The 24,774-nt window shown below is 40.2% G+C and overlaps 1 protein-coding gene across 28 annotated transcripts in view; it reads right to left on the reverse strand.

Annotated features, from left to right (window-relative positions):
* ART3 (ADP-ribosyltransferase 3 (inactive)) overlaps window positions 1-24,774 on the reverse strand; it is a 143,217-nt gene that overhangs the window by 26,830 nt on the left and 91,613 nt on the right. For 19 of the 28 annotated variants that reach the window (XM_086405322.1, XM_086405315.1, XM_086405318.1 and 16 more), the window contains exons 2-3: window positions 18,140-18,217; window positions 12,923-13,634 (exon numbers count right to left, since the gene is read on the reverse strand). In XM_086405322.1, the coding sequence (XP_086261448.1) occupies window positions 12,923-13,634; window positions 18,140-18,217 (790 nt within the window). Of the gene's footprint in view, window positions 1-12,922; window positions 13,635-18,139; window positions 18,218-19,387; window positions 19,488-24,774 lie in introns of those variants that run through there. The other 9 variants (XM_086405333.1, XM_086405327.1, XM_086405326.1 and 6 more) reach the window with 1 other exon arrangement.

A 24,774-nucleotide genomic window follows, 5' to 3' on the forward strand; every position in this document is an offset into this window, starting at 1 on the left:
CCTTGGGTTTCCATCTCCTTCAGATCTCAAACAATTACAGATGTTTCTGACCAAACTCCCAGCTGACTGGAATTTCCGGCACAACAGTAAAGCCACTGGGCTTTTGCACACAAGGACTTCTTCCCTTTGTAGGGCTACCACTACTAGCCTGTTACTGGGCCTAATGATGTAGACTATCTCACAGAAAAAGAAGCCATGACTCCCCAGCCCAATATTTCATTGTGCAAAGGGTTCTCTTTGAACCACATTTCCATGAAGTAGGACAAACTCCCAAAAGTTTCATTGTCACGTAGAAATTTAACAGCCAAACCTGGCTCCTAAAGCCTCAGCCACTTTCATAAATAAATGGCTGCCCATCCACTAGATCTGCAGTTCCCAAACAGTGGTAGAGGTGTCCCTGAATGCTCTAGCAAATTTACAGGGACACCAAAGGATATTTTAAAAATTTCAAGACAAACAGAGCCATATTTGATATCATTCAGATAGTGCATGAACTATCAGCTTTAGGTAGAACAGTTTCAAAGTTACACTACATTACATACAGTTCAATAACATCATATATTTGCAAAGCTAGGTTTTTAGCAATTGTGATAAAAAGCAAATACATGTGAAAATCAATGATCAGGAAATAAGGCAGTATCTACTCTAATACCAAAGTCTGAGAAGCTATGCAGTCAGTGTCCAACAGGCACAGACATCACATTAGCAAGTCACTATGGTAAAGAACGAAATAACAGCACTTGAAATTTATATATATAACTTAAAACATCTACTAAGATGTTAAGACAAATACTGAGATGTTTGATTTGATTTTACTTAATAAATAGACCTTTTACGTATTTATTTCAGATTAGAGACACTGTGAAAAATTATGACATCACTAAGAACACCATGAACCGAGAAAATCTGAGAACCTCTGCATTAGACAATACAAAGTCTTACCTACTACTTTATCCAAACTACACTCAATGGGGTCCTTACCTGTAAGACATTACACCTGAAAAGATAGTACAGAACAAAACAGCCTATTGCAACGTTGGGCAAATCCAATGAAATGCTGCATTCATCCATTTTAAGGATGGACACAATAAAAGGACCGAAATGGTAAAGACCTAACAGAAGCAGAAGAGATTAAGTGGCAAGAGTACACAGAACAGCTGCACAAAAAAAGATCTTAATGACCTGGATAACTGTAGTAATGTGGTCACTCACATAGAGCCAGATATGCTGGAGTATGAAGTCAAGTGGGTCTTAGAAAGCATTACTAGGAACAAAGCTAGTGGAGGTAACAGAATTCCAGCTGAACTATTTCAAATCCTAAATGATGATGCTGTTAAAGTGCTGCACTCAATGTCAGCAATTTTGGAAAATAAGCAGTGGCCACAGGACTGGAAAAGGTCAGTTTTCATTCCAATCCCAAAGGGTAATGCCAAAGAATGTTCAAACTACCATACAATTTCGCTCACTGCATATGCTAGCAAGGTTATGCTCAAAATACTTCAAGCTAGAATTCAACAGTACTTAAACCAAGAACTTCCAGATGTACAAGCTGGGTTTAGAAAAGGCAGAGAAACCAGAGATCAAATTGCCAACATATACTGGGTCACAGAGAAAGCAAGGAAATTCCAGAAATACATCTACTTCTGCTTCACTGACTACACTAAAGCCTTTGACTGTGTGGCTCACAACAAACTGTGAAAAATTCTTAAAGAGATGGGAATACCAGACCACCTTACCTGCCTCCTGAGAAACCTATATGCAGGTCAAGAAACAAGAGTTAGAACCAGACATGGAACAATGGACTGGGTCAAAACTGTGAAAGGAGTAAGTCAAGGCTGTATATTGTCAACCTTCTTAATTAACTTATATGCAGAGTACACCATGTGAAATGCTGGACTGGATGAAGCACAAGTTGGACAAATCACAAGCCAGAATCGACACTGCCGGGAGAAATATCAACAACCTCAGATAAGCAGAAGATACCATTCTAATGGCAGAAAGTGAAGAAGAACTAAAGAGCCCTGCATGAGGGTGAAAGAGGAGAGTGAAAAAGCTAACTTGAAACTCAACATTAAAAAAACTAAGATTATAGCATCTGGTCCCATAACTTCATGGCTAATAGAAAAGGCGAAAGTGCGAACAGTGAGATTTTATTTTCTTGGGCTCCAAACTCACTGCAGATGGTGACTGCAGCCATGAAATTAAAAGACACTTGCTCCTTGGAAGAAAAGCTATGACAAACCTAGACAGCATATTAAAAAGCAGAGACATTACTTTGCTTCTTACAAAGATCCATGGTTTGTAAGCATCCATTCAGTCAAAGCCATGGTTTTTCCAGTAGTCATGTATGGATGTGAGAGTTGGACCACAAAGAAGGCTGAACGCCGAAGAATTGATACTTTCGAACTGTGGTAATGGAGAAGACTCTTGAGAGTCCCTTGGACTGCAAGGAGATCAAACCAGTCCATTCTAAAGGAAATAAGTCCTGGATATTCATTGGAAGGACTGATGCTGAAGCTCCAATACTTTGGCCACCTGATGCTGAGAAGGACTGAGGGCTGGAGGAGAAGAGGTGACAGAGGATGAGATGGTTAGATAGCATCACCAACTCAACGGACATAATTTCAGAAAACTCTGGGAGATAATGGAGAAAAGGAGCCTAGCATGCTGTAGTCCATGGGGTAACAAAGAGCTGAAAACCACTTAGCAACAAAGATGATGATTAATGACTTGTTCACTGTCTTGGGTGCTCTGTGTGAGAAGCTGAACTTCAAATGGTGATCCTGGTAGGGAGCACACCTACTGGGGTACTAACTGAAATCTGCCAATACTAATGCCACAGCTGTATGATCGGGTCATTAAGATACTCAGAACTGGGTTAATAAACTTCTACACAATCTCTCACTATGGAAAAAAATGCAGCAAATACAACTCATAAGCTCAGTCTTTATGTTAATCACATACAGGCTCATATTAAGTGATTGCATCTAAAGAAAAGCATCTGGAAACCAACAAAGGAAATCAAGCATGTGTGGTCACTGTCTCTATTACAGCTTCTGGCTATATACACAAAACTACTACACTAAGGAAATCACTTGTAAAGGATAAGGACTACAAATTAAAAATTCTAACAGCCTCCCCAATGAAGATTTCTATAGGGCTGACTGGATGGCTGTCTTCAGCTTTTTATAAGCTGCACACAATCATGTTAATTTCTGCCTCGGCCAAGTTCCCAAGCGCCAAGGATATGCTTGTGTGGGTGTACTTGCTCTGACCTCAGTGGACATATGAACATTCATATAGCATCTGTTCTTACTTCAGTAAATGAACATATATTTCATATGACCTTGGCAAAAAGATAATTCTGATTAGATCAAAATCACCAGTATATGAAACGAGATGCTAACTTTGCTTCCCCAGTGATTTTGGGGCTGCTATCCTGACTGTAGAGGTTACCACAGAATTCATCATTACGGAAAGAAGACAGTCAATGTGAGTCATCCCCAATAGGAAGTGACAGACTATAATGGGTTAGGATGATAGCAGGCAGCTTCTGACATGTTTCCCAATGATCTTGCTGCCTACTATTCACATTCTAGTAATCCTCTCAAGTGTGGACTGAACGTAGTAACCTACTTCTAGCAAAAGGAATATAGCAAAAGTGATGCAATGTCACTCCTGTGGTTAGACTGCAAGAGACTATGACTCGTTGGCTCTCTCTGGCTTACTGGCATTTTGATAAAGACAGGTGCCATGCTGTGAGACAGTCTATGGAGAGGCCCAAGGAACAAGCGAGGCCTCCAGTCAATAGCTCATGACGAACTAAGGCCTTAGTCAATAACCCAACTGAAGCAACTTAGCATGCACATATACAACAACCCACAGGAAACTGAATCCTGCCATCAACCATGTAAGTGAGGTTGGAGGTAAATCTTCCCCAGCCATGTATTATGAAGACTGATCTCTCAGAAGTCTTTTTAGAGAGATCCTGAGTCAAAAGACCCAGCTACAGTGAACCCGGATTCCAGATCCACAGAAGCTATGAGAAGAAATTCTGCCTATGGACACAGCTTCAGCTCATGACAGCCTGACCTATGGATTTCAGACTTGTCTTGCTAGCCAATACAATCATGTAAGCCAACTCCTTACAACTGATTTTGTTTCTCTGGTTGAGCCTTGATTGATACAACAGCATGAACAAGTCTGGTGGGTGAAAGTCTGGAAGGGGTTGATAATAAAAGAGGTCTCCCTTTTCCTATAAATATGAAATAAATAGTCTGAACAACCTTCCAAATGTTCTAGGCATTTGATTCACAACGTGAATTTCTCATGGTGATGAACGTGATATATCGCTTCCTATCTGGTCTATCTATACAGAATCTTACTGAATCCCCAATCCCAGACAATAGCAGAGAAACTGCGCTACTTCCAGGGAAGGCTAAAAAAGAGTCTATCAGAACCAAGGAAGGTACTTATATTTGAGGAGCCCTCAAGTGCTAGGGGTGAATTTATAAAAAATAAATCTGGATAGCTCCTTCCCCCTTTGGATGGCTTAGCAGAGAGATGGCTCAACAAGTCCGAGAAAGCTCAACAAAACAGACTAACCCCAGCCACTGGAGTCCAGGAGCTCTTCCTTTCTAACAAGGTTACTTTTCGAGTCAGAGAATGTTGACATTCCTTGCCCCGATCACTCTATTAACAGGTAGAGTGTATTTACATATATATAGTCTGGTCCCTTGCTATAGAAACACTGTCCAAAATGCCAGATGATCTATGACCAGCCTGTTCAGTAAAATAATGAGAGTTCAGAGGATGATGTATGCACTACTATTTCTCTTATTAGTTTTCTTCCAGTAAATCATACTATACCTACACTGTAAAGTACATGAAATCTCAAAGCTATGACTTCCTACCAGGAATTTATTTATTAAAAGTTTCTTTTATTCATTTATTCACTGCTTATTTATCTCTGAATGGGTTCCAGGGCCAGACACCTTTCTAGACTCTTGGGGTAGGTCATAGGTCAGTGAAGGAAAAAGTAAAAAACAAAACAAAACAAAAACTGCTCTTTAGATGTTTTCATTCAAGTAGAGGAAGATAACAATAAACACCTAAGTATCATATATAATCCATAGGCGAATCTGCTGCTACTGCCTCACTCCCCTTGTCAGCTGTCAGTCTGCTTCCAAAGGTGCTGGACCACAATCTTTTCTGTCGTCTCTGATGATACTTTTTTCCAAGCTGCATTTTTTTCCTCAGTCCTGTTCAAACGCAACAAGCAGGCTCTTTTGGCTACACAATTCGTACCAATTGCTATCTCTAAACTTTATTTATATCTGAATTCTCTATCATGAAATGAATACATGCACACTCATTCAGATTTAGCATTGCTGAGGTATTTATGGATGTGTAATGGTCTAGTTTAGGGGTACCAGCTTCTTTCTGCTTAATGGTTAAGTTCTTCCAAGTAGATAATTTATTCCAGAGTCATCTTTTCATAACTATTCTACATCAAATTTACATTTCTCTGCTCACACTCAAAACATGTTTAGCTTCTTGCTCACATCAGTCCACACTGGTGCAGCATTTTCCAGTCTGTTCTTCATTAGTCTAAGTCTAAGAGACAGACCATGAGAAAAGTATTCTGTGATCAAATAGTTTAAGAAAAGTCACATTCTACATCACCTACTTAGAAATTCACATTGGATTACGTTGGTACAAAAGTAACTGCAGTTTTGGACTGTGAATTTTAAATCATTATTACTAGGCTCAAACACATCTTTATTCATCAAAACAGCAACCATTACAATAATATTTTTGCCAATGAGAAATAAGTTTGTCTATTACTGCAGCATAAAAATCCATGCTTTGGGATTCAATAAACTCTTAGAAAGCATTTTCTGCCTCTTTTTGGTTGTGGAAGTGCTTTGCCTGCAAAAAGTTGTCGAGATGCTTGAAGAAGTGGTTGGTCAGTTGGCGAGAGGGCAGGTGAACATGGCAGATGAGGCAAGACTACATAGCGCAACTCATTCAACTTTTGAAGCACTGACTGTGCGACATGTGGTCAGGCACTGTCACGGAGAAGAACTGGGCCCTTTCTGTTGACCAATTCTGGCTGCAGGCGTTGCAGTTTTCAGTGCATCTCATCAATTTGCTGAGTATACTTCTCAGATGTAGTGGTTTTGCCAGGATTCAGAAAGTGGTAGTGGGTCAGACTGGCAGCAGACCATGAACAGCGACCATGACCTTTTTTTGGTGCAAGTTTGGCTTTGGGAAGTGTTTTAGAGCTTCTTAGTCCAACCACTGAGTTGGTTGTCACCGGTTGTCATATAAAATCTACTTTACATCACACGTCACAATCCGATTGAGAAACGCTTCATTGTTGTATAGAATAAGAGAAGACAACACCTCAAAATGACAATATTTTGATTTGCAGTGGTGGCTCGGAGGGTAAACCATCTGCCTGCAATGCGGGAGACCCAGGTTCGATCCCTGGGTCGGGAAGATCCCCTGGAGAAGGAAATGGCAACCCACTCCAGTACTCTTGCCTGGAAAATCCCATGGACTGAGAAGCCTGGTAGGCTACAGTCCATGGGGTTGCAGAGTCGGACACGACTGAGTGACTTTGCTCACTCACTCATGACTCAACCACTTATCAAGCTTTTTCACCTTTCCAGTTTGCTTCAAATGCCAAATGACTGTAAGATGGTCATTGAATTCTTCTGCAACTTCTCATGCAGCTGTTAAAAGGATCAGCTTCAATGATTGCTCTCAACTGGTTGTTGTCAACTTCCGATGGCTGGCCACTACACTCATCTTCAAGGCTCTCCTTTGCAAAACTTCTTGAACCACCACTGCACTATACGTTTGTTAACAGTTCCTGGGCCAAATGTATTGTTGAGGTGGCAAATTGTCTCTGCTGCTTTATGACCCATTTTGAACTTGAATAAAAAAATCGCTCAAATTTGCTTTTTGTCTAACATCATTTCCCTACTCTAAAATAAATATAAAACAAGCAGCAAGTAAGTCATTAGCAAAAAACATAAAGTGAGAAATGTGCATTAAAATGATGTATAACATAACCACATTTGTTCACATATTCCAACATCACATGGAATGTTGAACGTCAAATGTTCAACAACGTAAAACCGCAATTACTTTTGCATCAACCTAAAACATCATCACTTTTAAGGCTCTGAGAAATCTCGCAGTAATAAACCGTTTAACTCTGTTCACTCCACATGTCCGACACTTACTTCACCATAAAACAGAAATTTGCTAACGTTCTACAGAACCAGTGTTTCAGAGCTCAGCTTTGGACAAATGCTGAGTGGGTTGATAGCATCATAGGCAAGAAATCCAGAAAAATGTGTTCCAATGTTGAGGCTGACTTTGTTAGTGTAACCTCAGGCAAGGGATCTAACCTCTCGATTCCTAGACTTCCCATTGGTAAATGGTAATTACAGGCTATCCTAGGCTTGCTTTAGGTTTCTCTCAGTATCTCTAAGTATAAAACATGAATGAAAGCACTTTGTACAAGCTTAAATAATACAGTTTTAAATCTTACTTTTTGTGTCTCTTCAAGCATTTAATTTATATCTCATGCACATTCTTAAGTAATATTTATTCTTAAATAGTAATTTTATTGCCAAGTTCCTCTTATCAATGGTCTAATTTGTACTGTGATCCACAGCTAAGCGTAAACTATCTCCCCTCCTGTAGGAAGTTATCCTCAATTTGGCCTCCTCTCATTTCTCCCCTCTTTACTCCTTTCGTCATTTGTTGGGAAATTCTGCCTCTCCTCTGGTATGGAGTTCTGCAAGGGCACAGACCCTATCTTCAGTACCTGGCCCATACCAAGAATTCAGTTTAAAACTGAGCTGAATCCTAGATTGTTCCATTTTTAAGAATTATATCATCCTGTTTTCAGTTATGGTACCCACAAAACTGGGGGAGCCTACCACATATTTATCCCTGGAGAAGGAACTGGCAACCCACTCCAGTATTTGTGCCTGGAAAATCCCATGGACAGAGGAGCCTGGTGGGCTACAGTCCATGGAGTTGAAAAAAGTCAGACACGACTGAGCAACTGAACACACACACCCCACATATTTATAATTCATCTACAGTCCTCTCAATCCAACTTTTCAAATGGGGTCATTTTAAACGATGAATGTAACCTGATTACACAGCTGACATTCTACTTTTATCAGGTCTTCTAAGAAAACAGTACAAAAGAGGTTTAACCTGTGGCGATTTTCCCATAAGGATAAATCTAGTGTTTGTTACCACTTACTCCTATATTCTTGGATTAATACGAGTATCTCTTTGACTACCAGGAATTATTTTCTCCATTCCCAACCAACTGAACTATTTTCTTTAGCTAGCTAGTTTTTGTAAGGCCCACAAACGTTTTATCTTGGAAATCACAAACAAGTTTAAAGTAATAGCACAGGACTGTGTCAGCACACTAAATTTAGCACAGCACAATTTTTAAATCACTTTTAGAAATGTTGCCTTTTTCCATCCAGAGTTATCTTCAGTCACAGTAGAACAAGGTTCTGACCACATCCTCCCCCATGAGCTTTTAAAACCCCTGGTTATCATCCTAAACAGTGTTTCAAACAGCCTAGCTTTAATGATCACTTCAGGCTGTTTTCGATCCTGAGTTACCATTAGTTATCTCCAGATGGCAGCAGAGAACATCAGTTGAGACTCCAGTTTACAGGTAAAAATGAAGTTACTCAGTTGTGTCTGACTCCTTGCGACACCATAGAGAGAGACTGTAGCTCTCCAGGCTCCTCTGTCCATGGGGATTCTCCATGCAGGAATACTGGAGTGGGTGGCCATGCCCTCCTCCAGGGGATCTTCCCTATCTAAGGATTGAACCCAGGTCTCCCACATTGCAGGTAGATTCTGTATCATCTGGGCCACCAGGGAAGGTAAAGCAACACAATCAAATGCAGGGGCCTGACTTTGTCAGAGCTCTCCAAACAGGATACACGTGAGTCTCCAAAAAAGTTTTTCCCTTGTAGCTGGTTTGAAGATTAACCTGCTGTGCAGCCTCTGGCTAACTTTCTGGGCAGGCCCTCAGAAGTTTGCCCATTCTCTTCCCCTTTCCTCACACTGGGCTAGTAACACACTAGCCCACGTACGTCTGAGTCCTGGCTCATTCTGGATCAACCCGATGGCTCCACCCCTTTTATCGTAATCATACTCACAAATGTGAACTCTGTGCGCTCCACTGCCACCTCTGTGCTTCAACCAGATACCAGATTTGGCCTACTGTAGCTATTGTAGCTGGAGAAGACAATGGCACCCGACTCCAGTAGTCTCGCCTGGAAAATCCCATGGGCGGAGGAGCCTGGTGGGCTGCCGTCTGTGGGGTCCCTAAGTCGGACATGACTGAGCCACTTCACTTTCACTTTTCACTTTCATGCATTGGAGAAGGAAATGGCAACCGACTCCAGTGTTCTTGCCTGGAGAATCCCAGGGGCGGGGGAGCCTGGTGGGCTGCCGTCTATGGGGTCGCACAGAGTCAGAGACGACTGAAGCGACTTAGCAACAGCAGCAGCAGCTATTGTAGCCATGGCTTCTGTGTAAGCAATGCCTCCCCAAAGGGCCTTTGGCTGAATGCACCACTGAAAGTGGCATCACTTAGTCAGCCCAGCTGCAACTGGGTTTCTGGCCATAACATGCTGGTAAAATTGAATAGGTTCTGGGGTGGAGAACGCAGGTCCTGATTTGTAGTTTTTGCTAATGTCCATGGTATAACTCTCAACCATGGCCAATTTCAAGCCACTGTGATGTACTGAGGAACTGGGAAGAGAGAAATGCCCACAGTTAGCGACCATGAACTGCTTTGAGGGGCTTGGTTTTGGTCAGGTCCAATGTATGTTCGGTGAAGGAAATGGGCACTGTTCCTCTCAGCCTAAACTTGCTCACTCCAGCCTTCATCTGTCCCTCAAGGAGAACAGTTAGTCTTATTTCCAACTCAGGGTCAGGACTAGAGTGAGGCAAAAAAGCTATGTAAAGTGCAAAATTTAAGGAAGCACTCATTCTCTGGATCATGCAGGTGCAAATGGTGCATGTATATGACTCTAAACATGAAGACTTCCTTAAAGTCTTCCTTTTGTGCCCCAGGGATCTCAATGGTTACACAGCTTCTGCCATTAAGTCAAAAGTGGACCAGCTCCCCTCCCCACTCCATCCTCCAGGTATAACGTCTCATCAGCGCTTCTCCATCTGTTCTTTCTTTATCTCATAATGTGCTGGCACATTTGAGTTTCAGTCTAAACTTCTATCCCACTTCCAAGGCCCTACTTCAGTACTTTCTCTGCTTGATAAGCAGCCATGGTTTTGGGTTCAGCTAGACAATCACATTCACGAGACCCCAAAGGCATCCCCTCACGAGTTTACTTGGTTTTGTAGTCAGAGAACAGAGCATACTACTTCAGAGTGACACGGGATATAAACCTTCAACACAAGTCCTCACAGCAGCCCAGGGCTATTCTTCAGGCCCCAGAATGACATCTCAGGTACAAGACAACAAGATTACACAGGTGGGTACAGGACCCATCCTAGCTTAGTATCCTCGTGCCACATACAGAAGACAACATCTCTTACATCAATCAGTCCATGAGTACACTCCAGCACTCAGCAAGAAGAATACTTCAGTACATCACACCACATTCAGGAATGCCCAAAGCTATGGCTTCCCTCCAGTTATTTATACTTCATTCACAATCTCTCAGCTCATGCACTCTAGCAATCAAGGGTTACGTTTACCATTAGGCAGTGTTGCATGGTTACACAGTTGTCGTTCCCTCTGTAGTAGATTACAGAGAAACAGTGCTAGAAGATCAACAAGGGGCTATTTTCATAGGACGAAGGAGAAAGGGTTTTGTTAACCCTTTACTCATATACAACAAGGCACAGTATCATAAAATTTCAGAATGCTGGGGATAGGAAAATATCTAGAACCTCCCAGAGGAAAAAATGGGTCTCACTTAAAGTTTCAGTGATGAAAATGGCTTCACATTCTTTAACAGCAACATCAGAAAGTAAGATAGTGGAGGAATATCTCCAAAATTCCAAGAAAAATAATTCCCCAAACAGAAATACAAATCTACAAAAAATACAAATTCAAGTCTTTAAAGGTAGATTTTTCAGATGTACAAAGTCTTAGAAAATTTGCCTGTCTCTTTCCTCAGAAAGCTTAAGAATCTCTACTCCTTCCAAAGTAAGGAGTAATTCAAGAAAGAGGAACAAATTCAAGATTCCTCATAGGGCAGAAACAAAAGAAAGTCTCAGAACAGCAGTGAGGAGAGATTTCAGGATATTTTCACAAAGCAGGATGATGGAGTACAAGGAGGGTGGGGCGCGGGGGAGAGTATCTGATACACCTAAATTTTATTAAGAGAAGATGTGCATTTCTAACAGTTCAGGGGGTGAATTACTGATGGCATATAAAAAACTAAGGAAACAAAAAATCATACAACTAATAACTCTGGAGTAAAAGAAGTACTTAAAAAGAAAAAGTAGCAGTCTTGACTACACTGGGAGAATGGGAAGGGAAAATGCACAAATACTGAGGAGGGTGGTGTTTATCAGATACTTTTAATTTACTAACCTAACAGCTATTTCTTATTCCCTTCTCCCCTGCCTCCTTACACGACAGAGGCTGGAAAAGCTAATTACCCTCTTTGCAAGATTTTCTTGCAGTTGAGTTCAGTTCAGTTGCTCAGTCGTGTCCGACTCTTTGCAACCCCATGAATTGCAGCACACCAGGCCTCCCTGTCCATCACCAACTCCTGGAGTTCACCCAAACTCATGTCGGTGATGCTATCCAGCTGTCTCATCCTCTGTCGTCCCCTTCTCCTCCTGCCCTCAATCTTTCCCGGCATCAGGGTCTTTTCAAATGAGTCAGCAGATGACCAAGTAGCTGTTCCGGTCAATAACACACAATCTGGTGAAATCTACCTGGAGTTTCTGGGAAGCTTTACCCTCTTGGTTAAACAGGCAGATTTGGCCGCCATCCTCCTTTCCCTTCATCTTGGACATGGACTGATGCCTAAATCTGCCAACAGTCACACTGAAAACACGAATCAACAAACTCAATATGCTAAAGTTGGTGGGCAAGAAACAAAGAGTCTGAGTCACTCATGATGTAGCTGAGTTCCTGTACCAACTCTGGACAGCCCACCTGTAGTTTTTTGATTAAATAAGAGCCACCAGGCAGGTTTTCTGTTACAACTGAATGCAATAAAGAACTCCTAATTAATGTAGGGTATATTAGAGCTAAATACTTATTCTCTATCAGTATTGGGAAGTCAATAAATAATGTCTAACATTTTTAAATCAAGAAAAACATGCTGAAGCATGTTATTTACTTAGAAACATGCAGTAAGTATCTAAAAAATAGTTAAAAAACAAAAAGGATGCCACTGAGGAGTGGGAACTGGGGACAGAAATGGGTAGGGCAAGAGTAGGGCTATTTTTCACTGTAGCCTTATATGAAGGGTTCTGAACCAGACACTTCTTTGTTGTGGGGGCTGTCTGTGAATAGTTTGGCAGTGTTCTTTGGCCTACACTCACTAGATGGTACTAGCACAGGGAGATGGTGTAACAATTAAAAATGTTTCCAACTATGGCCAACTTATCCTACCAGACAAAACTGCTCCTGGTTGAGAACTATTACCTTATATTACTATTTTATTTTTTAAATTTTCAATAATACTGTATGATTTTGATAAAACTAAATTATAGAAAAAGAAACTAATGGTATGAAGAGAGCTAGACAGGAGACCACCAATGACTCTTCTCCCTTCAAGACTCCCACTTTCCTTTCTGACTTCTCCCTGGGCCTAAGAGACTCCCTGCTCCCCTCCCAGACACAGACAGACAGAACAGAGACACTTACCACCTAGAAACGCACACTCATAGTGGCTGCAGGTCTTGTTTGTGCTCTGAAGGATAAGGTTATTGCCAGCCTCATCCTGTGACACATGAAAAACCTCATTCAGAGGTATTAAAACAATTCCTTCACTTTCTTTATCAAAAAATTTTTCAACAGCAACTCCAAAACATGTTTTGATGGTTAACAGAACATGTTGGTCATCAGCAGCTTGAGGTTTGGATGAATACGCTAAGGTGAAATGGCCAAGTCGGGCTTGGTTCACCCCTCCAAATGTAAATGAAGTATTCAGCCTTACGCTGTACACCACGTTTTTGTAACTGTTCTCACAAGATCTTCTCAGCAGCTGCAGAGCTTTTGTCAGGTAAAAATGGAAAGCTTTGAACTGGAAGCCATAGACATAATCTTTTCGAGACTGGCCAGCCATCTCCATAGCTTCATTGAACAGATGGTAAAAGGAAGACTGCTCTTGAGCTTCAGAAATATAGGCCATCAGGGCAATACCATAGTTATCCTTGAAATTCACAGGGAGAAAGAGCTGAGGCTTCCGAGCTTCCCACTTGGCTTCTGCATTTTCCCACACGTCTTCTAAGAGCTGGAGGCTTGCTTTTTCCTCCTTGAACAGTTGAGGAACATATTTGATTTCCATCCGGTTAGCACATTTCAGGTATTCATCATCAAATGCATTATCTGCCATATCTAACATTTCAGCTTTTACCTGCAAAGGAAAAGGAAATTAGTACTCTTGAAATAAAAATATTTAGTGTATATCATTTTCTTTCAATTTTCTGCCAAGAATCCTGCATCCTCTCAAACCCTGCCAAGACTCTCTTCCTTGCTCACAATGAACTTCTGATATCTTTTTATATAGGAAGTATATTCCACTGTTAGTCATAGCTTCTCCCAGCTGTGACATATTTATATGAAAAGAGTAAATGGGAAGTATGAGCATGACCACGCCTGTAAGTCATTCATCTGAACCCTGTAGTAGAGGAAAGAAAATGAGTGTGAAACAAAAGAAATGGGTGGCAGTCCTGGCTCTGAATGATATTCTTAGCTAGATTTCCTCAACCACTCAAGACTATTGAGTGAATCTGAAATACCTTGTATGAAATACTTTACTAGATGGATAAATACATGAAGGTAAATATTACCCCTTTTTCTTTGAGGACACCCCTCCCTTTTCTGTATGGTTTGGCTAGGACTAATTCTGCATCTTCAGCCCCTATTATAAGTAATGATGTGGGCTTAAAAACCAGAGCACTCCCAGATAAACAAAAGGCTTTCTTTTCCTTCAACCATAAGCTCTAAGCATAATATTGGCTTGGGGAAGCCAATAGTTATCCTTTTAGTCCCTTGAAGAATCCTGTCTGCAAATGAAGCCAACAAAGAAAGGTTTGTAGAGCTTAGAGGTGAAGAGAGATGAGGTCCTGATAACATTACTTAAGGCCTGAGTCTAGCATTACCTGAAACCTGTATTTTGCTTCAGCTGTTCGAAACAGTAAATTCCCTATTCATCTGGGCTTTATATTCTATTCAACTGGAAAAGGACTAAGCATCTTTAAATGATACGCAGAACATAAGCAGCAGGGTAGTGTAGTATAACTAACACTAGCTTTGAGCCAGATAGATCTGGGTTCTAATTCCATTTCTGTTACTAACTAGGTACTAATTACTTACGGGACTTGACATTTCTGAGCTTCAACAGCTCTCACTAAGGGAATACTTCTTAGACTCCTTTGCACGTCCAGCATATTCCACTTGGCCATTAAAGGTCAGTTTCTCAAGGCTATTTATTTTCCAAATCTCAAGTCTACCCTTAGGCAATGATGTAAGAACCACAGTTTCAATGATCATCTTAATATCTCTGGCCTGTTGCGTAAGTGTAAGATCTACATATCAACTACATAATTAATAACTCCATTTGACTTCTGTATATCAACTGCCTACTTAATAATTTCACTTGAGGTGCTCAAAGATCCTTCAAACAAAACAATCTAAGAGCAAGGCCAAACTTACAACCCTACTGTCTACAGCTGGCATCAACCTAGTCCTTATATAAAAACATCCATTCATTTGTGAAATTTTCTTAGATTTCTCCTTCTCACTCATGCCCTGCACTCCTAAGGCCTAAAAAACTTCTCCAGAGTGCTTTCTGTGTGTGCAGCACTAAGTGTTCATATATATTAACTCATTTAATCTTCGTGGTAACCCTGTGAGGTAGGTTCAGTTCAGTCACTCAGCCGTGTCCAACTGCAGAACCCCGTGGACTGCAGCACACCAAGCTTCCCTGTCCATCACCAACTCCTGGAGCTTACTCAAACTCATGTCCATCGAGTCAGTGATGCCATCCAACCATTTTATCCTCTGTTGTCCCCTTCTCCTCCTGCCTTCAATCTTTCCCAGCATCAGGGGCTTTTCCAGTGAGTTAGTTCTTCACATCAGGTGGCCAAAGTATTGGCGTTTCAGCTTCAGCATCAGTCCTTTCAATGATTCAGGACTGATTTCCTTTAAGATAGACTGGTTGGCTCTTCTTGCAGTCCAAGGGACTCTCAAGAGTCTTCTCCAACACCACAATCAAAAGCATCAATTCTTTGGCACTCAATTTTCTTCATAGTCCAACTTCACATCCATAGGTAGGTAGGTACTATTATTAGCCCCTCTTTTAAAATGAGCAAACTAAGGCAAGGAGATTAACTTGTATGGAATTCAGATTTGAACCCAGGCAATCTGGCTCCAGAGTCTGTTTCTTAACCAAAAAATGTTTCTGATGATAAAGACCACTGACATTTATATAGTACTTAGAAAAAAAAGAGTTTAACTTTGTCTTTATAACAACACTTATGAAAGGTCTGGAATAAAACTCACAACACCATCTTACAAGTAGTGCTAGTAGGAACTGTACTGGCATCAGAAACTGTCTGATTAGCAGCCACAAAATATTCTGTTGGGAAAGTCACTGAGACCCCTGAAATTCTAGGTCCATGGGTCAGTTTCTTGAAGTGGGAATTTGAGCTTTACTAGATCAAATCATTGCCATCTCCTAGCCAAGAAATGCACTTTCCTCCACAGCACAGAATGTACCAGAGTGCATCCTGGACACCAATGTCTAATTTATTTTCAAGACTTCAACATATTATAAGACATCATGCCCTGAAACCACCTCCCACATTCCTCACATCATATCCAAGAGTTGATCCACTATGTTCCTGTCTTTCCCCTGTGCCTCTAACCAGTCTCCACATGTCTAATTTTAGACTTCAAGTCTTTCTGGCCCAAGGCCACAGCTGATTGTGTGTTCTGAACAGTGAGTACCTTGAGCAATGAAAAAGCCCACAAATGCCACCACCATTCAGGGAAAACTGAATGGATATTAAGGAACAGGTACAAAGGCTAGGTGAACCCACTAATTATATTTTCTTCCTCAGTTATCCACTGAAACAAGGCTATATGGATGAAGCTTAATTACCAAAAATTTATTACAAAAATGTAAAAATGATTTAAAAAGATATCAGTTAAATTATGAAACATTCATAAATAAACACATCAAAATTATGTTGCAGAAAAATATTAAAAAGGCAAATCAAAATCACAGTGAGATACCACCTCATATCCATTAGGATGGATATAAAGATAAGGAAAAAAGGGAAAATAGCAAATGTAGGCAATGATATAGAGAAACTGAATCCTCATACACTGCTGTGTAAGTAATACAAAATGTGGAAGACAATTTGGCAGTTCCTCACAATGTTAAACATTGAGCCACCATATGACCCAGCAATTATATACTTTTGGTATAAACCCAAGAGAACTGAAAATATGTTCACACAAACAAAAATCTGTACACAAAATTTGTGGCAGGACTATTCATTCATAAGTCCTGAATGAGGAAATGGCAACTCACTCCAGCAGTCTTGCCTAGAAAATCCCATGGACAGAGGAGCCTGGGAGCTCCAGTCTATGGGGTCACAAAGAGTTGGACATGACTGAGCATGCATGCTCACATTCATTCATAAGAACCAAAAAGTGGGGCCAACTCAAATGCCCAACAATTAATGAATGGATAAACAAAATGTGACATAACCAAGAAATGTAATATTACTATACTACAAAAAAGAACAAAGTACTAATATACACTGCAACATGTATGAAGCTTGAAAATGTTATGCTAAAAGAAGCCACCGAGAAGGCCAGATATTGTTATGATTCCATTCAGATGAAATGTCCAGAATCTGCAAATTCATAGAGACAAAGCAGATTAGTGGTCTCAGGGGATACAGGGAAGAGGGAATTGGAATTGACTACTAACTGCTACAGGGCTTCTTTTGGGGTGACAGGAATCCTATAATGAGATAAAGTGATGATGGTTGCACAACATAGTGAATATATGACAATCACTCAACTATACACTTTAAAATGGTATCTTTTTATATGGGAATTACACTTCAATTTTTTAAAAGTCACACTGCAAAACAGGTAACAGAATATACAATGATTCTATAAACAATATTTCAGATTTCAAAATGGATTAAGTTTTTAAGAATTTAACACATTTTAAAGAAGGTGCTTCAAATCAGTGGACAATACTCAGTAGTGATGTGAGAGCTAACAATGTGGGAGAAAAAAACCAAGTGAGATACCTGGCTCATATGTTACATAAAACATGTTACAGAATGTTTAAAGATTCAGTTGTAAAAAATAAAATCATCAAAGTTCTATCAGAATAAAAAGAATACTGAACAGGAGAAAAGAGCCACTATATAAAACACGGGAAACAAGTAGACATTGCATTGTCAACGTATATGAAGAAAAATACAAGTTTTTAGAATATCCGATGCCATGGACAGACACCTGTAGCATAGTATTAACTTAAAAAAGTAAAAACAAAATACTATATGTAGTGTGAATCTATCTTGTAAATTACAAACACAAATACATAGAAAAAAGCTGAGAAGCCTACACACCAACAGATTAAGCCTCACTCCCTCTGGGTGGAAAATTGTGGATGATTTTTACTTTCCTCCCTTTGTCTACTTTTAATTTTTAATTTTCTACAGTTAACATGTATCAGTGTGTAAAAGGTAAGATCTACATTTAAAAACACTAACTTATTATTATTCTATCTGTCTTCATTTCTATCATCAACACACACAAATGCCTCAGGCAACCTTATACCAAGAGTTCCCCTTCCAATGACCACGTGCTTCCCATTCCTAACATTACCTGGAGGATGTCCATTAGAATCATAGGTGCCAACAGCAGGGTGACCATTTCAAAATGTCCTGTCTTCATTTTTCTCTTCTAAATTAAAATGAAGGAATTCCAATTTAGTAGAAGTTTAGAGAAGTAGAACAGGATGACACACACGATACACATTTTTTCATTCTGGGTAAAAGCGGTATCATGATAGTTAGGAAGTGATTATGAATAAATTTCCAATGGCTGAAAGGGTCATTAGATTTTGTCTGGTGATCTAACACCTTCATTCTACACATGAGGAAACAAAAGCTCAGAAAACTTTAGATATTTGCTCAGGATTAAATCTGTCAATTTCCATTCTCCTTTAGACATGTTGTCTCTCCCACCAACAGTCACTGAGAGTCAATTATTCTTCCTCCCTCTCAATCTCCCCTCATCATACACAGGAAAACACAAACTGAAAAAAAAAAAAAAGAAAGAAAAACACAACACCATTGCAGATTGGTCTCCTAGCTCCCAGTCTCCAAGAATTCTCCAGGAGTTAGTATCCACACACATCATCCATTCTTCATCCTCCCTGCAAACCAAGTGACGCCCATTTGGTAGGATGGAGACAGGTAGTGGTAAAAACCAGAAAGTTATCCGGGGTGTTCTCTTCCTCCCAAATATTCACATTTAAGAGAAGCTAAGGATAAAACAAGCATCCTGAATAATGTGCTGAAAACAGGAATGAGAATAAAAAGGAGGTGAACAGGAAGCAACTCTGGTAAGATTATATAACTCTACTGGCTGTGTGCCCAATATTCATCCCAACATTCATGAGACATAAGTAGGTAAACAGGAGGGTAAGAGGCCATCAAGGGCTGAAGATGTCCCAGAATCACTAACTGATTCAATTAATTAAAGACTGCTTTTCAGCTTTTTCCACACACCTAAAACAAAGTTGACATGACTGGAACTGAACTGAAATCTCTTTTTCATCCTACCAATCACCATATTCTGGCACCTCAAAGTGGGGATGAACAGCACAGGGGAAAGAAGATAGTCTTCCCTTTGGCCCCAGATCGCCATCTTTATTCACAAGCAGTTTCTTTCATTAAAGATATTAAAAGATAGCACAAAAATGCCATTTCTGTGTTAATCATCCCTTTAGAAAAGCGATTTTGAAAATAACACTTGACAGATAACTGTCACAAGACAAGCTCTGAATGAGGATTTTCTTGAAAAATCTTCACTTCCATAGTCTGAACGTAAGTAAGTCAAAATGTTTACCTGGCTTTTCTCCCTGTGGAGTTTTAAATGATGCTAGGTCTGTTTCCCCACTCTCTCAGTTGTGGTGAGGGTGTCTTCAGGATAGGAGGTTGTTGACACTGAGAGCTGAAAAGGGAATGCTTTGCTTTTTATAAACATCCCCAGCAGTAGCTTGGCAGTGGCACATTACCTCATTTGTGTTCTGCTATTTATATCTGGCCCCCACACTATCCCTTGGAATCACCACAGTTAACACATGAAATCTCCAAGAGGCTTGTAAAGCCACAGCAATTCCCTCCAACCACACAGCACGTTCAGTCTGAGCCCTCAGATCTGGGCTTCTCAGACAGTGATCACACTTCCCATCCCTAACCTTTTGACCCTTTGACTCTGAGATGTCAAGCTAAAGCAAGGATTTTACCCTTGCCAGATGGTTCACATAACTCAGAGGACTTCCTGTGTTAATCACCGGCAACGGTGATGGCTATCACCGTTCACTCAACCGGCTTACTGTATTTTAGGTACTGTGCCAGGTGCTGGGATGCACAAGGAAGACAAATCTGAAAAGCACTCAGACTAACAGAAAATGTGAAACTTATCCAGAATACATGTTAAGAATCTTAAGTACAAAGCCCAGTGAGAGCACTAAGAAGGGAAGGATTGGGCAGCATCTGCAACTATAGCTCTCATTTGAGTCAAGTACACCTAGTAAATACATTGCCTGCAATGCTGAAGACCATATGTTATTTGTTTTTCTCTCCCTGACTTATTTCTTGGCATAATGTCCTCAAGAGCCATCCACGTTGTTACAAATGGCATTATTTCATTCTTTTTATGGCTGAGTAATATTACATTATATATGTACCACATCTTCTTTATCCACCTAACTGTCCATGGACACTTAAGTTGCTTCTGTATCTTCTTCTTGTTCAGTCGCTCAGTCCTGTCCAACTCTTTGAGATCCCATGGACTGCAGCACACCAGGCTTCCCCGTCCTTCACCATCTCTGAGAGTTTGCTCAAACTCACGCCCATTGAGTTGGTGATGCCATCCAACCATCTTGTCCTCTGTTGTCTCCCTCTCTTCCTGCCTTCAATTTTTCCCAGCATGTAAATAATGCTTTTAAGAACATGAAAGTACAGAAATCTTTTCAACTGTTTTCATTTTCTTTGGGTTAATACTCAGAAGTGGAATTGTTAGATCATTTGTTGTTACTGTTGCTGTTCAGTTACTAAGTCATGTTCAACTCTTTGTGACCCCATGGATTACAGCACACCAAGCTCCTCTGTCCTCCAATATCTCCCAGAGTTTGCTCAAACTCATGTCCACTGAGTTGATGATGCAATCTAACCATCTCATCCTCTGTCACTCTCTTCTCTTTTTGCTTTCAGTCTTTCCCAGCATCAGGGTCATTTCCAATGAGCTGGCTTTGGCATCAGGTGGCCAAACTACCAGGGTTTCAGCTTCAGCATCAGTCCTTCCAGTGAATACTCAGGGTTGATTTCCTTTAGGATTGACTGGTTTGATCTCCTTGCTGTCCAAGGGACTCTCAAGAATCTTATCCAGCACCACAATTCAAAAGCATCAGTTCTGGTGTTCAGTCTCCTTTATGGTCCAACTCTCATATCCATATATGACTATTGGAAAAACCATAGCTTTAACTATATAGACCTTTGTCAGCAAAGTGATATTTCTGTTTTTTAATATGCTATGTAGGTTTATCATAGCTTTCCTTCCAAGGAGCAAGCGTCTTTGAATTTCACAGCTGCAGTCACCCTCCACAGTGATTTTGGAGCCCAAGAAAACACAGTTCTGGTTTTAAATTTTTGAAGAACTCCCCATATTTCTCATAGCGAATGCACCAACTTGGATTCCCACCAAGAGTGCATAAGTATTTCTTTTTCTTCACATTCTCCAATATTTGTCGTCTTTTTAAATAACAGCCATTCTAACAGATGTGAGGTGATATTTCATTGTGGTTTTGATGTGCATTTCCCTGATGATTAGTGATACTGATCTTTCCACGTGTCTGCTGGCCATCTGTGTATATTATTTGAAAAAATCTCTCTTCAGGTCTTCTGTTATTTTTATGTGCATTATTTCTGATTGAGTTGTTATGAGTTCTTTACAAAGTTTGGATACTAACCCTTTATCATATGTATGATTTGCAAATATTTTCCACCATTCAGGTTGTATTTTCATTTTTAGATGGTTTCTTTTACTGAGCAGAAACTCCTTAGTTTAGCTGAGTACCATTTTTTGATTTTTGCTTTTACTGCCTTTGCTTTTGGTGTCAAATTAAAAAAAATCACTGCTCAGACCAATGCCAAGGAGCTTACCACTTATGTTTCCTCTAGGAGTTTTATGGTTCAGGTCTTACATTCATGTCTTTAATATATTTTGAGTTAATTTTTGTGTATGATGTGAGAAAGTGGTCTGGTTTCATTCTTTTGCATGTGCCTGTTCAGCTTTCCCAACACCATTACTGAATACCATTCCCAACACCATTTACTGAAGAGATTCCTTTCCCCATTGTATATTGGCTCCTTTGTTGTAAGTTAATTGACCATATATGCATGGGTTTATTTCTGGGCTTGCCATTCTAGTTCACTGATCTATGTGTCTGTTTTCATGCCAATATCACACTGTTTTGATTACTATGCATGTGTGTTAGTTGCTCAGTTATGCCCAACTCTTTGCGACCCCATGGACTGCAGCCCACCAGGCTCCTCTGTCCATGGGATTCTCCAGACAAGTATACTGGAATGGGTTGCCATTCCCTTCTCCATTTGATTACTACAGCTTTACAATAAAGTTTGAAATCATGGCACACAATACTTTCAGCTTTGTTCTTTCTCAAGATTGCTTTGGCTGTTTGGAGGTTTATGTGGTCCCAAACAAGTGACTGCGGCCATGAAATTAAAAGACGCTTACTGCTTGGAAGGAAAGTTATGACCAACCTAGATAGCATATTCAAAAGCAGAGACATTACTTTGCCAACAAAGGTCTGTCTAGTCAAGGCTATGGTTTTTCCTGTGGTCATGTATGGATGTGAGAGTTGGACTGTGAAGAAGGCTGAGTGCCAAAGAATTGATGCTTTTGAACTGTGGTGTTGGAGAAGATTCTTGAGAGTCCCTTGGACTGCAAGGAGATCCAGCCAGTCCATTCTGAAGGAGATCAGCCTTGGGATTTCTTTGGAAGGAATGATGCTAAAGCTGAGACTCCAGTACTTTGGCCACCTCATGCAAAGAGTTGACCATTGGAAAAGACTCTGATGCTGGGAGGGATTGGGGGGCAGGAGGAAAAGGGGACGACAGAAGATGAGATGGCTGGATGGCATCACTGACTCGATGGACGTGAGTCTGAGTTGGTGATGGACAGGGAGGCCTGGCGTGCTGCAATTCATGGGGTTGCAAAAAGTCGGACACTACTGAGCGACTGAACTGAACTGAAACAAGTTTTGGGCTTCACTGGTGGCTCAGATAGTAACGAGTCCACTTGCAATGCAAGAGACCCGGATTCAATCCCTGAGTCAGGAAGATCCTCTGGAGAAGGGTATGGCAACCCACTCCAGTATTCCATGGACAGAGGAGGCTGGCAGGCTATACAGTCCATGGAGTCACAGAGTTGGACAAGACTGAGCAACTAACGCTTACTTACTAAACAAGTTTTAGAATTTTTTTTGGTCCTATTTTGTGGAAAATGCCATTGGAATTTTCAAACAGACTGCACTGAATCTATAGATTGCTTTGGGTAGTATAGACATTTTAACAATATGGATTCTTCTAGTCCCTGAGCATGGAATATCTTTCTATTCATCTGAGTCTTCTTCACCTTCTCTCATCGCCTTGATTAAATTTATTCACACTTTATTATTTTTGCTGAACTATAAATGAGATTATTTTTATTTCTCTTTCTGATGATAGTTATCAGTGCATTGAAATGTAAGAAATTTCTGTGTATTGATTCTGTATCCTGCAACTTCACTGAATTTATTAGTTCTAGTTTTTGGAGGAATCTTTAGGACTTTCTGTATATAGTATCATGTCATCTGCAAACAGAGACAGTTTTACTTCTTCCTTTCCAATTCAGACAATTTAATTTCTTTTCTTGCTGGACTGCTCTGATTAGGACTCCCAATACAATGCTGAGTAAGTGTCTAGAGTGGCCATCCTGGTCTTGCACCTGATTTTAGATGAAAAGCTGAAAAGCTTTTAGGTTTTCATCACTGAGCATATTAGCTGTAGATCCATCACAGACAACCCTTACTACATGGAGGTACATTCCCTTTATACTTTGTTGAGAACTTTTTTTTTTTTTAATCAAAATGGGTGTTAAATTTTGTTAAGTGCTTTCCCTACATCTGTTGTGATGCTCACATGATTTTTATCTTTCACTTTTTTAATCTGCAGTATTTCACTGACTGATTTATGACTCTGAACTATCCCTGCATCCCTGGAATAAATTCCACTTGATAATGGTGTATAATACTTTTAATGCATTGTTGAACTCAGTTTGCTAATAATTTGTTAAGGATTTTTACATCTATGTTCATCAGGGATATTAGCCTGAAATTTTTATTTTTTGTTGTGTCTTTGTCTGGATTTAGTATCAGGCTAAGAATGCCCTTATAAAATGAGTTATGAACTCGGATGTATTTCCTCCTCTTCTATTTCTTGGAAAAGTCTGAAAAGGAGTGGTGTTAATTCTTTTTCAAATACTTGGTAGAATTTGTCATTGAAACCATCTGGACTTTTATTTGGGACAAGTTTTTAATTACTGATTCAATCTGCTTACTAATAATCAGTCTGTTCTAATTTTTTATTTCTTCCTGATTCACTGCTGGAAGGTTGTTACTAGGAATTTATCCATTTCTTCTAGGTTGCCCAGGTTAATAGCATATACTTTATTTGAAGCAGTCTCTCACAATTCAGTTCAGTCATTCAGTCATGTCCGACTCTTTGAAACCCCATGGACTGTAGCATGCCAGGCTTCCCTGTCCATCACCAACTCCTGGAGCTTACTCAAACTCAAGTCCATCAAATCGGTGATGCCATCCAACCATCTCATCCTCTGTCATCCCCTTCTCTCTCTGCCTTCAATTTTTCCCAGCATCAGCATCTTTTCCAATGAGTCAGTTCTTCGCATCAGGTGGCCAAAGTATTTGGAGTTTCAGCTTCAGCATATTCCAAAAAATATTCAGGACTGATGTCCTTTAGGATTGACTGGTTGATCTCCCTGCAGTCCAAGGGACTCTCTAGAGTCTTCTCTAACACCACAGTTCAAAAGCATCAATTCTTCAGTGTTTAGCTTTCCTTATGGTCCAACTCTCACATCGATACACAACTACTGGAAAAACCACAGCTTTGACTAAACGGACCATTGTCGGCAAAATAATGTCTCTGTTT

Source organism: Bos grunniens, chromosome 6 (genome assembly GCF_055505025.1).
Source record: "Bos grunniens cultivar Pamir isolate PY7600 chromosome 6, Bosgru_T2T1.0, whole genome shotgun sequence".
Taxonomy (NCBI): Eukaryota; Metazoa; Chordata; class Mammalia; order Artiodactyla; family Bovidae; genus Bos; species Bos grunniens.